General features: G+C 37.5%; 1 protein-coding gene across 1 annotated transcript; it reads right to left on the reverse strand.

The window, feature by feature from the left end:
• Positions 1-7,597: 7,597 nt before the first annotated feature.
• LOC150107892 (uncharacterized) lies at positions 7,598-13,343 on the reverse strand. Its single transcript, XM_090415418.1, has 6 exons — positions 13,251-13,343; positions 12,876-12,931; positions 12,351-12,467; positions 10,651-10,737; positions 10,502-10,528; positions 7,598-7,708 (listed from the first exon to the last, which is right to left on the reverse strand). The coding sequence occupies exons 1-5, from the start codon at positions 13,264-13,266 to the stop codon at positions 10,502-10,504; spliced, it is 303 nt and encodes a 100-aa protein (XP_090271544.1). The 5' UTR covers positions 13,267-13,343; the 3' UTR covers positions 7,598-7,708.
• Positions 13,344-13,839: the final 496 nt, after the last annotated feature.

Consider the following 13,839-nt stretch of genomic DNA (forward strand, 5'->3'; position numbering starts at 1 on the left):
CAGATGAAAAATGCACTCGCATGAAAATATCTGAATGGGTGGGGAGTTTTAACAAGAATAAAACTGATTTTGTGCGTCAATTTATTACTGTGGATAAGATTTGATTCACCAATACACACCAAAATTCATACAGCAGTCAAAACAGTGGACAGAACCTGGTTGTTCAGCGCCAAAGAACTCAAAGTCGGTTCCATCAGCAGGAAAGGTCATGGCATCGGTGTTCTTGGATGCTGAAGATATTATGGTCATTAATTATCTTCAAATGGGTAAAACAATAACCAGGGAATTTTATTCCTACCTTATAACCAGACTAGACAAAAACCTTCGTGAGAAAAGACCCGGTTTGCAGAAGCAAAAAATCATCTTTCATCAGAACAATGCACCTGTCCACGAAGGTGGTTTGGCAATGATTATATTAAGGGATCTCCCCTATGAATTATTGGAACATCCACCCTATTCCCCAGATTTGGCTCCTTTTGACTTTTGTCTCCCAAAACTATAACTCTTCCTGGTCAGCAATTTTCTTCGAATCAAGAGATGATTGCAGCTGTAGAGGAGTATTTTGCAGATCTTACTGAGAACCAGTACAGGGACGGGATAATGGCGCTGCAGCATCGCTGGAATAAATGTATTAGTCTTAAGGGGAGGATTATGTTGAAAAATTAAAAATAATTTGATATTATAAATTCATTTTTTGTTTGTTAGGCCGAGAAAGTTCCAGACCACCCTCGTATACGAATATTATATTGAACAAAAGTTAGTGAGCAATAACCCCGATAAAAATAATCAAACTAAGAACTATTTGCGTAACCTTTCAGAGATACACACACACATATTAAGAACAAATTTGATGGTGGCTTTGACATTCAACAACACAATGCGTTTCTTTCACTGAACGATTACCAGGCGAGATCCAACTTCATCGTTTTCTGCATTACATTTTGCATTAAGCCATCAGCACAGAGACTTGAACATCGGCTCTGAATAAGTAACATTCCGCCAATGGTTCCGAATTCTCTATAGAATGTGAGGAATATATATAAGGCAATTTATCTGTTTATATTGAAATTTATCCCTTTTTGGAAAGTACTGTACCATTCAGTATATATATATATATATATATATATATATATATATATGGGAATAAATTTTTAACTTGGATATATTGTATATTAGGATAACCAAGCAATTTTATATGCTTGGTTATTTTAGCTCCTGTATATATATACAGGGTGTTCGGGATAAATTTGACAGTTTCGTAAGGAAAAAGAAAATCTTCTTTGTATCTATTAAATTTAATGAATTGACAAAAAAACATTACAGGCAGAGTTAATTACAATACTATCAACAAGATTTACTCAAAATAACCACCATTAGCATCGATCACAGCTTCAATTCTGCTTCGGAACCTCGAACAAGCTGATGCTACAGTCTCCCTGGGAAGGGCCGCAAAAACTGTTTTAATTTTATCCATTAACTGGGCTTTTGTATTACTGGAAGTGCGATTGGTGTCTTTTTCAACTGCGCCCCATACAAAATAATCCATGGGGTTAAGGTCTGGGGAGTTTGGAGGCCAAACATTTGGACTGGTGAAGTCGTAGAAATTTTCAGACAACCATTTTTGACTTTTCCCAGAGGTGTGGCAAGGGGCCGAATCCTGCTGCCATACATACGGCCTACCATTGCCTACCCTTGTTATCCAGGGCTTGACTACAGTTAGCAACTCCACGAACAAAGCCCGAATTCCAATGCCAGGGTTCTTCAACACCTGTTCCTGCAGATTTGCGAGGAATTCTGCTGTACGAACGCAATCAGATCGTCTGCTAGGGATCTTTCTTCTTGCTACATCCTCGTAGTCACCATTGCAAGTCTCTAGTTCATGCCTGATTGTTTTTACTGTATTCAGGGAGCATTGGGCAGCAGTCGTAATATCCTTATTTTGATGGCGGGCACGAATCATCATGATACAAGTTATTCTCTTCCATGATTCAAGTGGGTTCCAGCTATCCATCCTTTCTGACATCTTGTATATGAATGAAGAAGGGCCCAAACTTTTAAATGAAGAGAAGTGTGTGTTAATACATGTAACTTACGGAAAAATATAATTAATTATAAATATGTCAAATTTATCCCGAACACCCCGTATATAGTTCTAAATATTGGCACTTAAAACTGTGTGGGCTAGGAGTTACGTAATTCAAAACTTTTTCTATATCAGGATATTCAGAATCATCTACTTCTGGACCAATTTTTTTTTTCTACAGCAAAAACACTATTCCATTGTATCATCTGAGCGGGCAGGATCCGTTCATAGAGATTTTTATGCAACCCTCTGCGTAAGTTTATATACAGAAATATAGATATATAGAGTATACATTTTTGAAAATTATGGAGACAACTACCGTGTTTGAATAAAAACTTAGTTTAATATAACTAAAATCTACATTCGATGTTTCGACCTTTATGTCAAGGTCATCTTCTGGAGCATAAAACTATACACAGAAAACAAGCTACACTACAATCAAACTGGTTTGTTAAAGATACTTACCAACCGCTACAACAATTGTTGGCCTGACCTCTGATGGAAAAAAAAAATTATACATCAAAGCTAGAGTCCTATTGTTAGTGTTATCTCTTTTTTGTAGAAATACATTGGGCGCAACAACAAGTATCTATCTATATACATATAATAACATCATGATTATACTTGTACATTCCAGCCAGTTGACATATGCTGGATGTTATATATTAGGTAGGCTGAATGTGTGCCGTCCAGATCCTTGGAATTTTCATGCCATCTTTGTTGTTGATATTTGGGTGGTTTATCAGGATTTCGCAGGCTTCCTTAAATTTCCTTTCATACCAGGTTTTTGTGTGGTGTAAAGAGCGGGTACTTTTCCAGTTGAGTTGGTGTAAGATGTTGAGCGCGTGGTCTGAGAGGCCTGCTTCACCATAATGGTTATATTTAATGTGTCTAATGCGTTCTTTCTTGCGTATGGGGATTGTCCATCCTGTTTCACCAATGTACGGTGAGTTACAGGTGCAGCAGGTGCAATAGATTCCAGGATGTGCTAATGGGAGGAGAGGATCCTCAGAGGAGTTGAATATGGTTTTAAGTTTAGTGGGTGGTTTAAAGGTGGCATTGAGGTTATAATGTTGTAGGATTCTGTTGATTTTTTCTGATGGTTATGGTTTTACTGTAATCTCGATTCGTGTTTGTTGTTGTTTTATGGAGTATTTTATTAACAGTATTTTTGTTATAGCCATTATTTATGAATGTGTCGCTGATGATTTTTAGTTCTTGTTTCAGGGCTTGTTGGTTAGAGCAAATTGTTGTAGCTCTGTTTTTAAGGGTGTTAATGACTCCATATGTTTGTGCTGGGTGGTGGTATGAATTCGCATGTATGTATTGGCCCGTGTGTATCGGTTTTCGGTAGACCGTGAAGGATAGACTGCCTAAAGGAAGACATGTGACTAGTGTGTCTAGGAACGGGAGCGAATTTTGATTTTCGATTTCGATGGTAAATTGTATGCGTTCGTGTTGTTTGTTCAGAAATGTGTTTAGCGTTTGTCGCCCTGCGGCCAGATCGCGAACACGTCGTCAACGTATCTAAGCCAGACTGTTGGTCTTAGCATGGCGGAGTCAAGAGCTCTTTGCTCAAAGGCTTCCATGTAGAAGTCAGCAATTGGGGGGATAGTGGTGAGCCCATGGCTGTACCTTCTTTTTGTAGGTAGAATTTGTTTTGCCACACGAAGTAACCGGACTGTAGTAAGTGGGTAAAGAGGGCCGTAATGTCGGGCGGAAATTTGTTCTGTAGTAGGAGAATTGTGTCATTGATGGATATTAGTGAAAAGGGCAAAAACGTCAAAACTAATAAGTCGTCTTTGTCGAGTGTTATGTTTTTAATTTTGTTTATAAAGTGTTCTGTTTTTGTTTTTTTTTTTGTAGGAGGGGAAATGACCTACCAACTCCTTGAGTGTTGCCACTAATTTCTTGGCTAGGTGGTAATTGGGACTGTCTATTTCTTCCACGATTGATCGAAGGGGCACATTTTGTTTGTGTATTTTCGGGACCCCATATATTCTGTGGGGGGGTTGAGTTTTTTAAACGTGTTTGGTGGCCAGGAAGTGACGGACTTGAGTAGTTTCTCTGTTTTATCGTTTATCCTTTTTGTTGGGTTATAATTTACCATTTTATATGTGTTGTTATCGGCTACGAGTTGATTCATTTGAACTACGTATGTTGACCCGTCAAGGACTACAGTGGCATTGCCTTTATCCGCTTTCGTTATTATTATGTCTTGTTTGGCTTTTAATGATTTTATTGCTGTTAATTCTGTTTTTGTCAGGTTGTTCTGTATGGTTTTCTTAGTGTTCAGGACGTTACTAGTTTCTAATCGTATTTTATCGGCTATATTGTCAGGTAGGAACCTAATGCCTCTTTCTATGTGGTAGATAAAATCCAATTTGTTTACCTTTTTAGGTGCTGTTGCGTAGTTAAGTCCTTTATTCAGTAGCGTAAGTTCGCCGTTGTTCAGGGTGTGGCTTGATATGTTGATCACATGGTTCTTGCTTGCCGGTGGTTGGTCGCTCCTTGTCTCCCTTGTTTGTTGTTCATAGTTGGTGTTTATCGGGGAGGAGGTCTTCGGATTGGATGGATTTCTGAGATTGGCCGCCATATTTTGCCGTTGTTTCAAACTGTGGCATTTGGTTTTGAGTTTTTCTTTATTCTTTTTCAGGGTATATTTGGCCGAATTGTCTTTCAAGTACTTGTAGAAAGTCTGGATTTAATATAGTTCGATAGTTCAGATTGTAATTTTGAAGCCAGAGTTTGTGTTGTTGTTAGGTTTTGGCGGGCTGTTTGGATCTGTTCTCTGAGCATTGCTTTTTCTGTGCGGTCATAAATACGGAGTTCTTTAGCGGACGTAAATTTCTTTTTTAGCCTGATGCAGATAAGAATAAGGTTATTGTCTCTGCATCTCTTTAAAATGGGCAGCTGATTGATCAAGAGGGAAATACGAATCTTTAACTTACCACACCGATTGCATCGCTTGTGGGATCCGAATGCATTTTTGAAAATTATGGAGACAACTACCGTGTTTGAATAAAATCTAGTTTAATATAACTAAAATCTACATTCGACGTTTCGATCTTTTTTGTCAAGGTCATCTTCTGGAGCATACAACTATACACAGAAAACAAGCTACACTACAATCAAACTGGTTTGATTGCTTAATTTGACTTGATTTGACTTGTTAATGATACTGACCAACCGCTACAACAATTGTTGGCCTGACCTCTGGTTAAAAGGTGAGTCTCTTGCATCCGCTGCACCTGTAAGTTACCTTTCATTTGTGTAACAGGACGGACAATCCCCGTACGCAAGAATAGGCACATTAAATATGACCATTATGGTGAACACCACACACCAAATCAACTGGAAAAGCAGCTGCACTTTACACCACACAAAAACCTGGTATGAAAGGAAATTTAAGGAAGCCTGCGAAATCCTGATAAACCATCCAAATATCAACAACAAAGATGGCATTAAAATTCCAAGGATCTGGATGGCACACATTCAGCCTACCTAATATATAACATCCAGCATAAGTCAACTGGCTGGAATGTACAAGTATAATCATGATTTAATAATGTACGGCACCATCTCAGTTCCCCCCCTCCCAAATTTTATCTGGACTCCGGAACCGGCATTGCTGACGAATCAGACCTATGGCTGGGTCAATATTCCTGACTGTAATCCGTGTGTGTTCACTGGACCGGTTTGCCTGCTTGCGGGATGAAAAACCACAGATACACTGTTGGAAAAAACCCTGCTGTCCAAGACCGGCTAACATGGCATGGCAGAGGAAAATCCTTAAGTTCCTTGCACCGTCGACGGGAATCGAACCTAGAACACTCCTTCCCCACGCATATGGTTGCGAAGCGCATAGCGAATAGGCTAAACCGCGCGGACGTATACTGCTTGGAAAGAAGTCACCGGACATCCGATAGAAAGGTACATAGTGTCATGTCAGGAGTCACGTGTTTATAGCTAGTTTAAATTGCAGGAATGTGATGCTCCCAAGTCAGTGCAACCGTGTCCGGTTGAAATGGCTGCGAGAAGGGATCGTACTGAGTTTGAAAGATGCGTTGTGATAGGAAGCTATGCTGCAGGGCTATCTCTTAGGCATATTTGGCCATCTCAGTTCAATTACTGAAATGGAATCGCAGGGAGTCAAAAGCAAGTGCTACCCGCAGTGGACAACCCACCACCCTACCCAACGTGACCGTACGACGTATGCTACGTAGGATCATATGTGAAACTCGTCATGGAGCTGTTAACCCGTTGAATGTGGAGTGTCGAGAGCATCGACTGAAACACGGATCTGCAAAAAACATTCCGAACCGAGGCTCACAACATGGGTTGCCATGGTGTGATCGCAATATGAAGCCCCAAATTCCCCTAACAAAACACAGCTTCGTCTTAAGTAGTGCGAACAGCATGGACAGTGAGAAGTGGAAACTTGGAAATCTGGGTTATTGAGCAACGAATTAGGCTACGACATCTTCTGAGCAGATGGATGGGTTCGGCGGAGGCCTGGTCAACTTCTCTTTTCAGGGTGCGTAACCTACTTTTTACCTCTGACCTGAGTTTGTGGTGCCACGAACATTGAACACCGAGAAGTATTTGACCATTCTTGAGAATGTAATGCCCCGTAATTTTTGGCGTTTCTACGGAACTGACCATTGTCGCGTTCAGGAAAACAATATTCATAAGGCTGCTGTTTTTTTTTTCGTGATTTGTGGACATTAATCTCACCACACATGATGCATCCGCATAGCCCTGATCGCAACCCTACTGAACATCTGTGAGATGAACTAAATCGTCGGGTGAAATTATGGGGAATCCCGCCCCCTCACAACAAATTAGGATCTCATTTCATGCCTCTTGGAAGAATGTTCCGAAATCCCCACTGATCGCTATCGTATGCTTGTTGAAAATATTCCGAGTGGGTTTGCTTCCGTCATCTCAGCGAAACGAGGTTCTACATGTAAAAGGTGGGGGGTCATGGTTGTTGTGAGGGGGGATATCCCTTAAGCATCATCAGACGATTTGTGTATAACGTTTTTGTACTATGATTTAAAACTATTTCCATCACCAGAAGTCTTGTTCTTCAAATTAAGAAATCGTTCTTAATATTCTCGTTATTTTCATGAAGCACTTTTAATAGTTGTAGGAACGGAGTTTAGATTAATTTTTGGATGTTCATGTTACTCTCTTTCTCTTCAATTTAAATGTATATATATATACACACACACACAAACACACATACATGTTTGTGAATCCCAAACTTGAGGAATTATTTAAACATTTTTAACAGTTTGAAATAAAAAATCTATAGAAAAATCGTTTTTTCAAAAAAACAATCACAACTTAAGCTTAAAACAATTTATTACCTAACTTTCATATGAGAAGATACATGCTTGAAGCTACCTATCTAAATCTATATAATTATTGTTTATACATATTACAGCACGTGTTAGCACTGTATTATACGAATACATCATGTAACAGAATTCATTTTTTGTCTAGACATTTTTAGTCATCTCAAGGCATATAAATCCCTTAGTAGATCCCTCATATGAAGCCGTACAAATTCCTTCGTAAAATATACGTAAGGCATCCCGGGAATATCCTTGAGTTTACCTGAAACGAAAGATAAGAATATCATTTAAAACTTTTCCAGGACATTCGTGAAAGCCAAATAACGAATAGAGTAATGTTTTATTGTTTTAGAATTATGGCCCAAGCGAGCTAAATGGTTACGTCCAGTGAAATTATCATTTGCATGTTTGTATTTTGACCGGTTTTCAGTTTATAGGTATTAACTACTGAGTCATGGATTGTGAAAAAGTCTTACCTCTGAATGAAATAATCGAACCTCCCTTTGGCTATAAAGCTGTCGTGAAGTTATTTTAGTTCTAAATGAAATTTTAACTAATAGGGGAAGGGGAAGAATTCGACAGTAGAAGTTGCAAACCATTCTACTATTTCTAACCACAGGCTACGCTATCTGCTACTACTGTCAGTATTCCAGATGTGTGGTAATGTCACAACGCATTCATTTGATAAATGGATAATTATTATTATTATTATTATTATTATTATTATTATTATTATTATTATTATTATTATTATTAGTGATACCTCCAGGGAGTCCGAAGACTCATCGCGGAAGGACACCTACGACTGTCTCAACCACTACACCGAACCTCTACTACGAATTATCTCCATCAACGCCATCTACCGCCCACTACCACAAATAGTATTTTTGTCTGTAAATTGCGTGTGTTCTGAAGGGAAGATTTGTCTGTATGCGGGATGAAAAACCCGAGTTTCCGGGAGAAAAAATCCTGCTATTATCAAATGGCCACAAAATTGTCTTTATGTATTAAGCTGACTGTTGCTTCTTGTCCCTCAAACTGCACAGCAGCATGCGTAGTGCCTGTTAAAGTGTTTTACATGAATGACGTGTGTTCCTCCTAAGTAAAGTATAAATGACTACTTAAATTTTGCTTTGCGATTACCAGTCGTTTATGTTCGAGTCATGTGAACATCATGATGATTAAGGAATGCTGCAATAAATGGCTGTTTGTTTCGTAATACAAGTATTCGTTCAGTTTCTTCTGGACATGAAACAATTTCAGAGAAAACTAATTCAGACAGGCTTCTATTAATGATGACATTATGAATATAAACAAATTGATTCGTCTATTCCGACTGAACTACTGAGTCCTATAATGATGTCATTTCGTATGAGCGTTCTGAGCTTCAGTAGTTCAGTCAGTGTACACGGAGGAGTTCGGTTGGAAAGACGTGGGCTCGAATCTCATTTAGCAGGCGAAGAACCTTTATTACGGATTTCAAAATGAAGAGGAGTGAACTAGTCGGATACGGTGAAATTAGGGTTTTTGTCCGTAACCAGGCAAACCAGTCAGCAAAACACAAAAAGCATTCTTATGGGCTAATCACGCAAAATACAAAGATGCTTGAAAGATCGTGGAAGCTTAAGTGCCTGTTAGAGCCACGGATGATGATGGTAATCATGAGCATTCTCGCCATATCTCTGAAGTTTTTAAGGAATTGGTGAAGTCTCCAAGATATGTTTCTTCCAAGTTTCGCCTACTGAAAACAAACCAACTGACTGGGGAAGAACAGAGATAGTTGTTGGAAGTTTTTCCACTTTTATACTGTAAATATTTCTACTATTATACACTCACAGTTATACTATGAATTAAAAATACCAAGAAATTATATCCAAGTGGGAAAACTTCCAACAACTATCTCTAATCCAGACGATTTTAATAATAAGGTGCGACACCTTCTGGCTACTCGTATATGACAGTATGACTTCGCATTACTTCAACCTTAGTATCACCACATCTGGGTTTGGCTCACATTGATGAGACCTCAATAAAGGTCTATACCTACCTGTCTGGAAAGTGTGTCTTCCCATAATGCATAGCTTTACTATACATGTCCGCAAGGATATGCGCTTTACATTATGGAATGCTAAAGCGAGTGATGTGAAGTCATTAGCGTCCATATATGAGTTTCCCCAGTCCTGAAAATACTTGAGGCGCAACCTTTGCCTACCCTTGGATAAATGATTAAACCAACTATACAATATCTTGGTATCTTTATTTATGACTGGGAAAAATATTTAGCTGAGTGAAATAATTTCTTGTAAGCATTCAATAAAAGTAAGCGTGCTTAATATCTTTATCTGGTCGGTTTCAATCGATGGTGAGTTAGCCGATCTCATACGGAGGTAGCAGGGTTTTTTCTCCCGGAAACTCGGGTTTTTCATCCCGCATACATACAAATCGGCCCTTCAGAACACACGCAATTTACAGACAAAAATTACTAGTTGTGGTGGTGTTGGAGGTGGGCGGTAGATGGCGTTGATTCGTAGTAGAGGTAAGGTGTAGAGACAGTTGAAGATGTCCTCCCGCGATGAGTCTTCGGACTCCTTGGAGGTATCAGGAATAATAATAATAATAATAATAATAATAATAATAATACCTCGTTGCAATTGGAATAAATTCTCAATTGATCTAGTCAACAACACTTCTAATGTGATATAAGGAAAAGCTTAATTTAGGTTACTTCGTAAGAAAGGTTATGGAAATATATTTATTTGTATTTATTTATAAATAAATATTTATTTGCTTACGATACAAATTAACTAAATATTAAGAAAACAGTCCAAAGATACACTTCATTTAAATTTTCTTACTAACATTCTTTTAAGAAATTACAGCAATTCAAGTAATAAAATTCGATATTTTGATTTCCGATTTCGTAACATAATTATATTTCAGAATAAATTGTCTATCATTCAAAAGCGAATTATTATTTAAAAGTTTTTGTGCTATTTTAAATTACAAATTGACAGTTTAAAGGGAAGGAGAACAGGGGGAAAAAACCTCAACTTACCTATTCAGCGACAATTGTTCCACATTTCTGAAAAATAAAATAACACACAGTTGAATGCGTATATGGAGAGAATAATTATAGATTACGCGTGCATGTTACGAATCTGGTAATTATCGAAAACTTTCTGTCTTAAAAATGAATTCACCTACCTTGTAAGATTCGCGAATATTATCCATTAGCACATCTGAAGAAAATTCGCTCTTACGGAAGCTACATCTTTTGGATTCCATCAGACTCTGTAAATATACCACACTGCTATGATTTCGTCTTCACCATACAAAAGTATGGACAATTATCAAATCAGAATAGAGTACTTGACTAAACTCTATTTTCCAAATAATTATTATATATTTAATGGCAAGATTTCCTAAAGATTATCTTTAGGAAAATCAAATTTTCATAACGATTATCTGTAAACTAATCAAGTAATAGGAAAATCTTATTTATCAACTTTATTATTTATTAAATATGTTATTAATCTATTTTATCTTTTTCCTCTTGTGTACCTTATCTCATCGATTTGGGGTGGGCCTTTTTACATGAAGCGATCTTATCCACGCGATCCCAACTGACTTGTCGCAGTCTCACGTTGGGGAAGAGGTATTTTTATCTGTAGAAGTGTGTGCACACTGGGCCGATTTGCCTGGCTCAGGGCCAGGCAAACCAGCTTTCTGGGACCAAAAACCACCTATCTCCATATTAGACCGAGGACCTGACCTTTAGTCGAAAGAGACCAGATAAAGGTATCTCACCACTTTGACGGGAATGAAACCCACACCTTCCCGACCAAAGAGTTTCGTCAATACAGACTGAACTACGTAGGCTATATGTTATTAAATTATTTATTTATTAAATTAAAGATGACTCATGATTTTCTCTTTTAAGATGACGCCATTCCCAGAATCAGTAACATCGAAACATCTTGCAAAGAATGAGAATCTCACCGTAACAACAGACAACAACAACAACAATAACAAAAATGCATCACATTGTTAGAATTGTTAGTCGTATGCCTATAATATTTTTGTCTGTAAATTAAGGGACAAAAAATCCCAGTTTCCGGGAGGATACGGGATCCCTTCTACTGAAACTGGATATTTCGCTTTCAGTTGAAGAGGCCTAATAATAATAGTTCTTAGCGTTCTAGACGGAATTCGAACCCACGTGGTCTTTCCATCCAAAGGACTTCTATTCGGAATAAGCTATGGAGATTCATTCGGGTAGCATAAGTTTCCCAAAATTATCCTTCAGTCCCCCAATCACGGTAATCTCTAGCAACATTCCACCATTATTTCATCCTATTAGCCTCCACTTCACTTCAGATAGATTTTGTCTTTACTTTGAGGAGTTCTCACCATAACTGCACACAAATCATCTGATATTATTACCAGTATATCCTTTCCCCTTCTATCTCTTCTGTCCTTAAAAATACTATTACCTTTACACTCGATTACAGTTAAAACATCTGACTCTGATAGTTTGGTTTCACAAATGCCAACAGTCTTACGTTACGAAAGCAGCAAACTGAACCCATTTGTTATTCCTGGAGTTTGGGTAGAGACATAAAAGTTACCACCACCTCCTTATACTTAAATCTGTCTGATTGACCTAGTTGTGCAGCTTTATTGCACAAACATCCAATTCCGAAACCAAAGCGTTCAGCTCTACCGCTTTATTCGTTTCTAGAACCATTTTTATTGCCATGAACATCATTACCACGTTTCCATTAGTTAGCTAAAGTTACACATTCTCACCGTTCCTCCCATGATGATGTAGCTTCCTTGACATTCCGCGATAGGTCGCATTCTTTTGGAATATAGGTTGAAGTGGTGCATCGAATCTGACTTACCTCGGAAATTCCAGTTCCTGCTTTAATTCCTTCACACAAATAGCCCACCAGTTCATGGATGGTTGAAATTTCCTTCCCACCAATTTCTTTGGCGCATTTCTTCCAGTCATCTAAAAACTTCGAAGATAGAAAAACAGTAATCAGAATAATTTAACCAAATAATAAAAAAAAAAAACATATATTAAATTCTTCTGCTAATATTGCGCAGGTCATTTCTTAATGAGACAGCTATTTCTAACATATTTGTGATATAATCATATTTATAATACGATTAGATCTTAAATTATAATCTATGTTTTAAATGAAAGATCAATAAAGGTAGTCTCAGTTATTTTTTTATTTCTAGTTCTTAACTTGGAGTCGTTGATGAATTGAAACTCGAATTGAATGCTTATAATCATGAAACCTTTCTGGTACTTACGCATTATGTAAAATTCAAAGAGGCAATGTTATTTAAATCCAAATAAAAAGGTAATTTTACTTCGTGTTAGTTGACCATAGTATGCGGTGTATGGAAGTACTTACCGCTTGTCCCACATGTCCAAACATGCAGTCCAAAAGCTCGTGATGGGTGTCAGAAACTATAAGAAATATAAATAGAAATGCATTAAAAAAACTCAAGAAGAAAGCGTTTCTAATTATCTACCCAATAAGTAGAAAAGATAATTCATTGACACGCTATTTAATACACATAGTTTATTACAACTCATAAGCGTTGAGAAGCAAACATTCCATTTCCTGCTAACCTCCACCATTAATATCATCGTTCTTGCATTTCATTATGTTATCTTCCAATATACCCATTAAATAGCATTATTATAATGAATAATGTGTTTAGAAACAGCACCTTTATCATTCCTAAGTCTGTTATCAATTCAAATTAGTCACGAATAAACTTACGGCAATCTCTTTGCATGGTCTTCACAAACGCATTATCGTCTGCCCTGACGCTCGCCAGAAGCAAAGCCAAGGTGATCAGAACCACTTGAGTCATTCTGCACTTTATGATTATTGTGATCAGGGTCATCGCGGTTCAGTTATATACCATTTCCAGAATGCCATAAATTATTAGAATATAATTTCTCTTTCATTCTTTCTCTTCGAAAACAGAACACTTACTACTAAACTGTGATTTATTTGTTTTCCCTGTAGAACAAAATAAAAAGAAAACTTTATTTCTAGATGAATGGCAATTTGAATATTATATTCAGATTGCAACGGGACTCCTTTTTCTTCCAAAAAAGGAATTGCTGTCATTTTTCTGTTTCTTTGTTTCCAGCTGTCATCGGAGAGATTTTATTGTTAAACTACGTTTTCATTTTGGAAGTTGTTTATTGAATTTTATGTCTAAAAATGTTTGTATATCCATTGAAGGGTTATGCAATAGTATTTTTGATTTGTTGAACTGACAAAAATAAATCATTCAAACTAAAGAGTTACCTTCCTGAACACCGGAAGAAAAGGGTTCGTGTCTTACGAAGTCAGTGTA

This window comes from Typopeltis vanoorti, chromosome 3 (genome assembly GCF_054136105.1).
Source record: "Typopeltis vanoorti isolate ZY-2024b chromosome 3, IOZ_Tvanoo_1.0, whole genome shotgun sequence".
Taxonomy (NCBI): domain Eukaryota; kingdom Metazoa; phylum Arthropoda; class Arachnida; order Uropygi; family Thelyphonidae; genus Typopeltis; species Typopeltis vanoorti.

What these genes read in the sequence shown, in the direction of transcription:
- LOC150107892 (XM_090415418.1), bottom strand. An exon ending in CAGGAACTGGAATTTCCGAG is followed by an intron (nt 10,738 to 12,350) that starts GTAAGTCAGATT and finishes GTATATTTACAG; the next exon opens with AGTCTGATGGAATCCAAAAG. An exon ending in ATATTCGCGAATCTTACAAG is followed by an intron (nt 10,529 to 10,650) that starts GTAGGTGAATTC and finishes TTTATTTTTCAG; the next exon opens with AAATGTGGAACAATTGTCGC.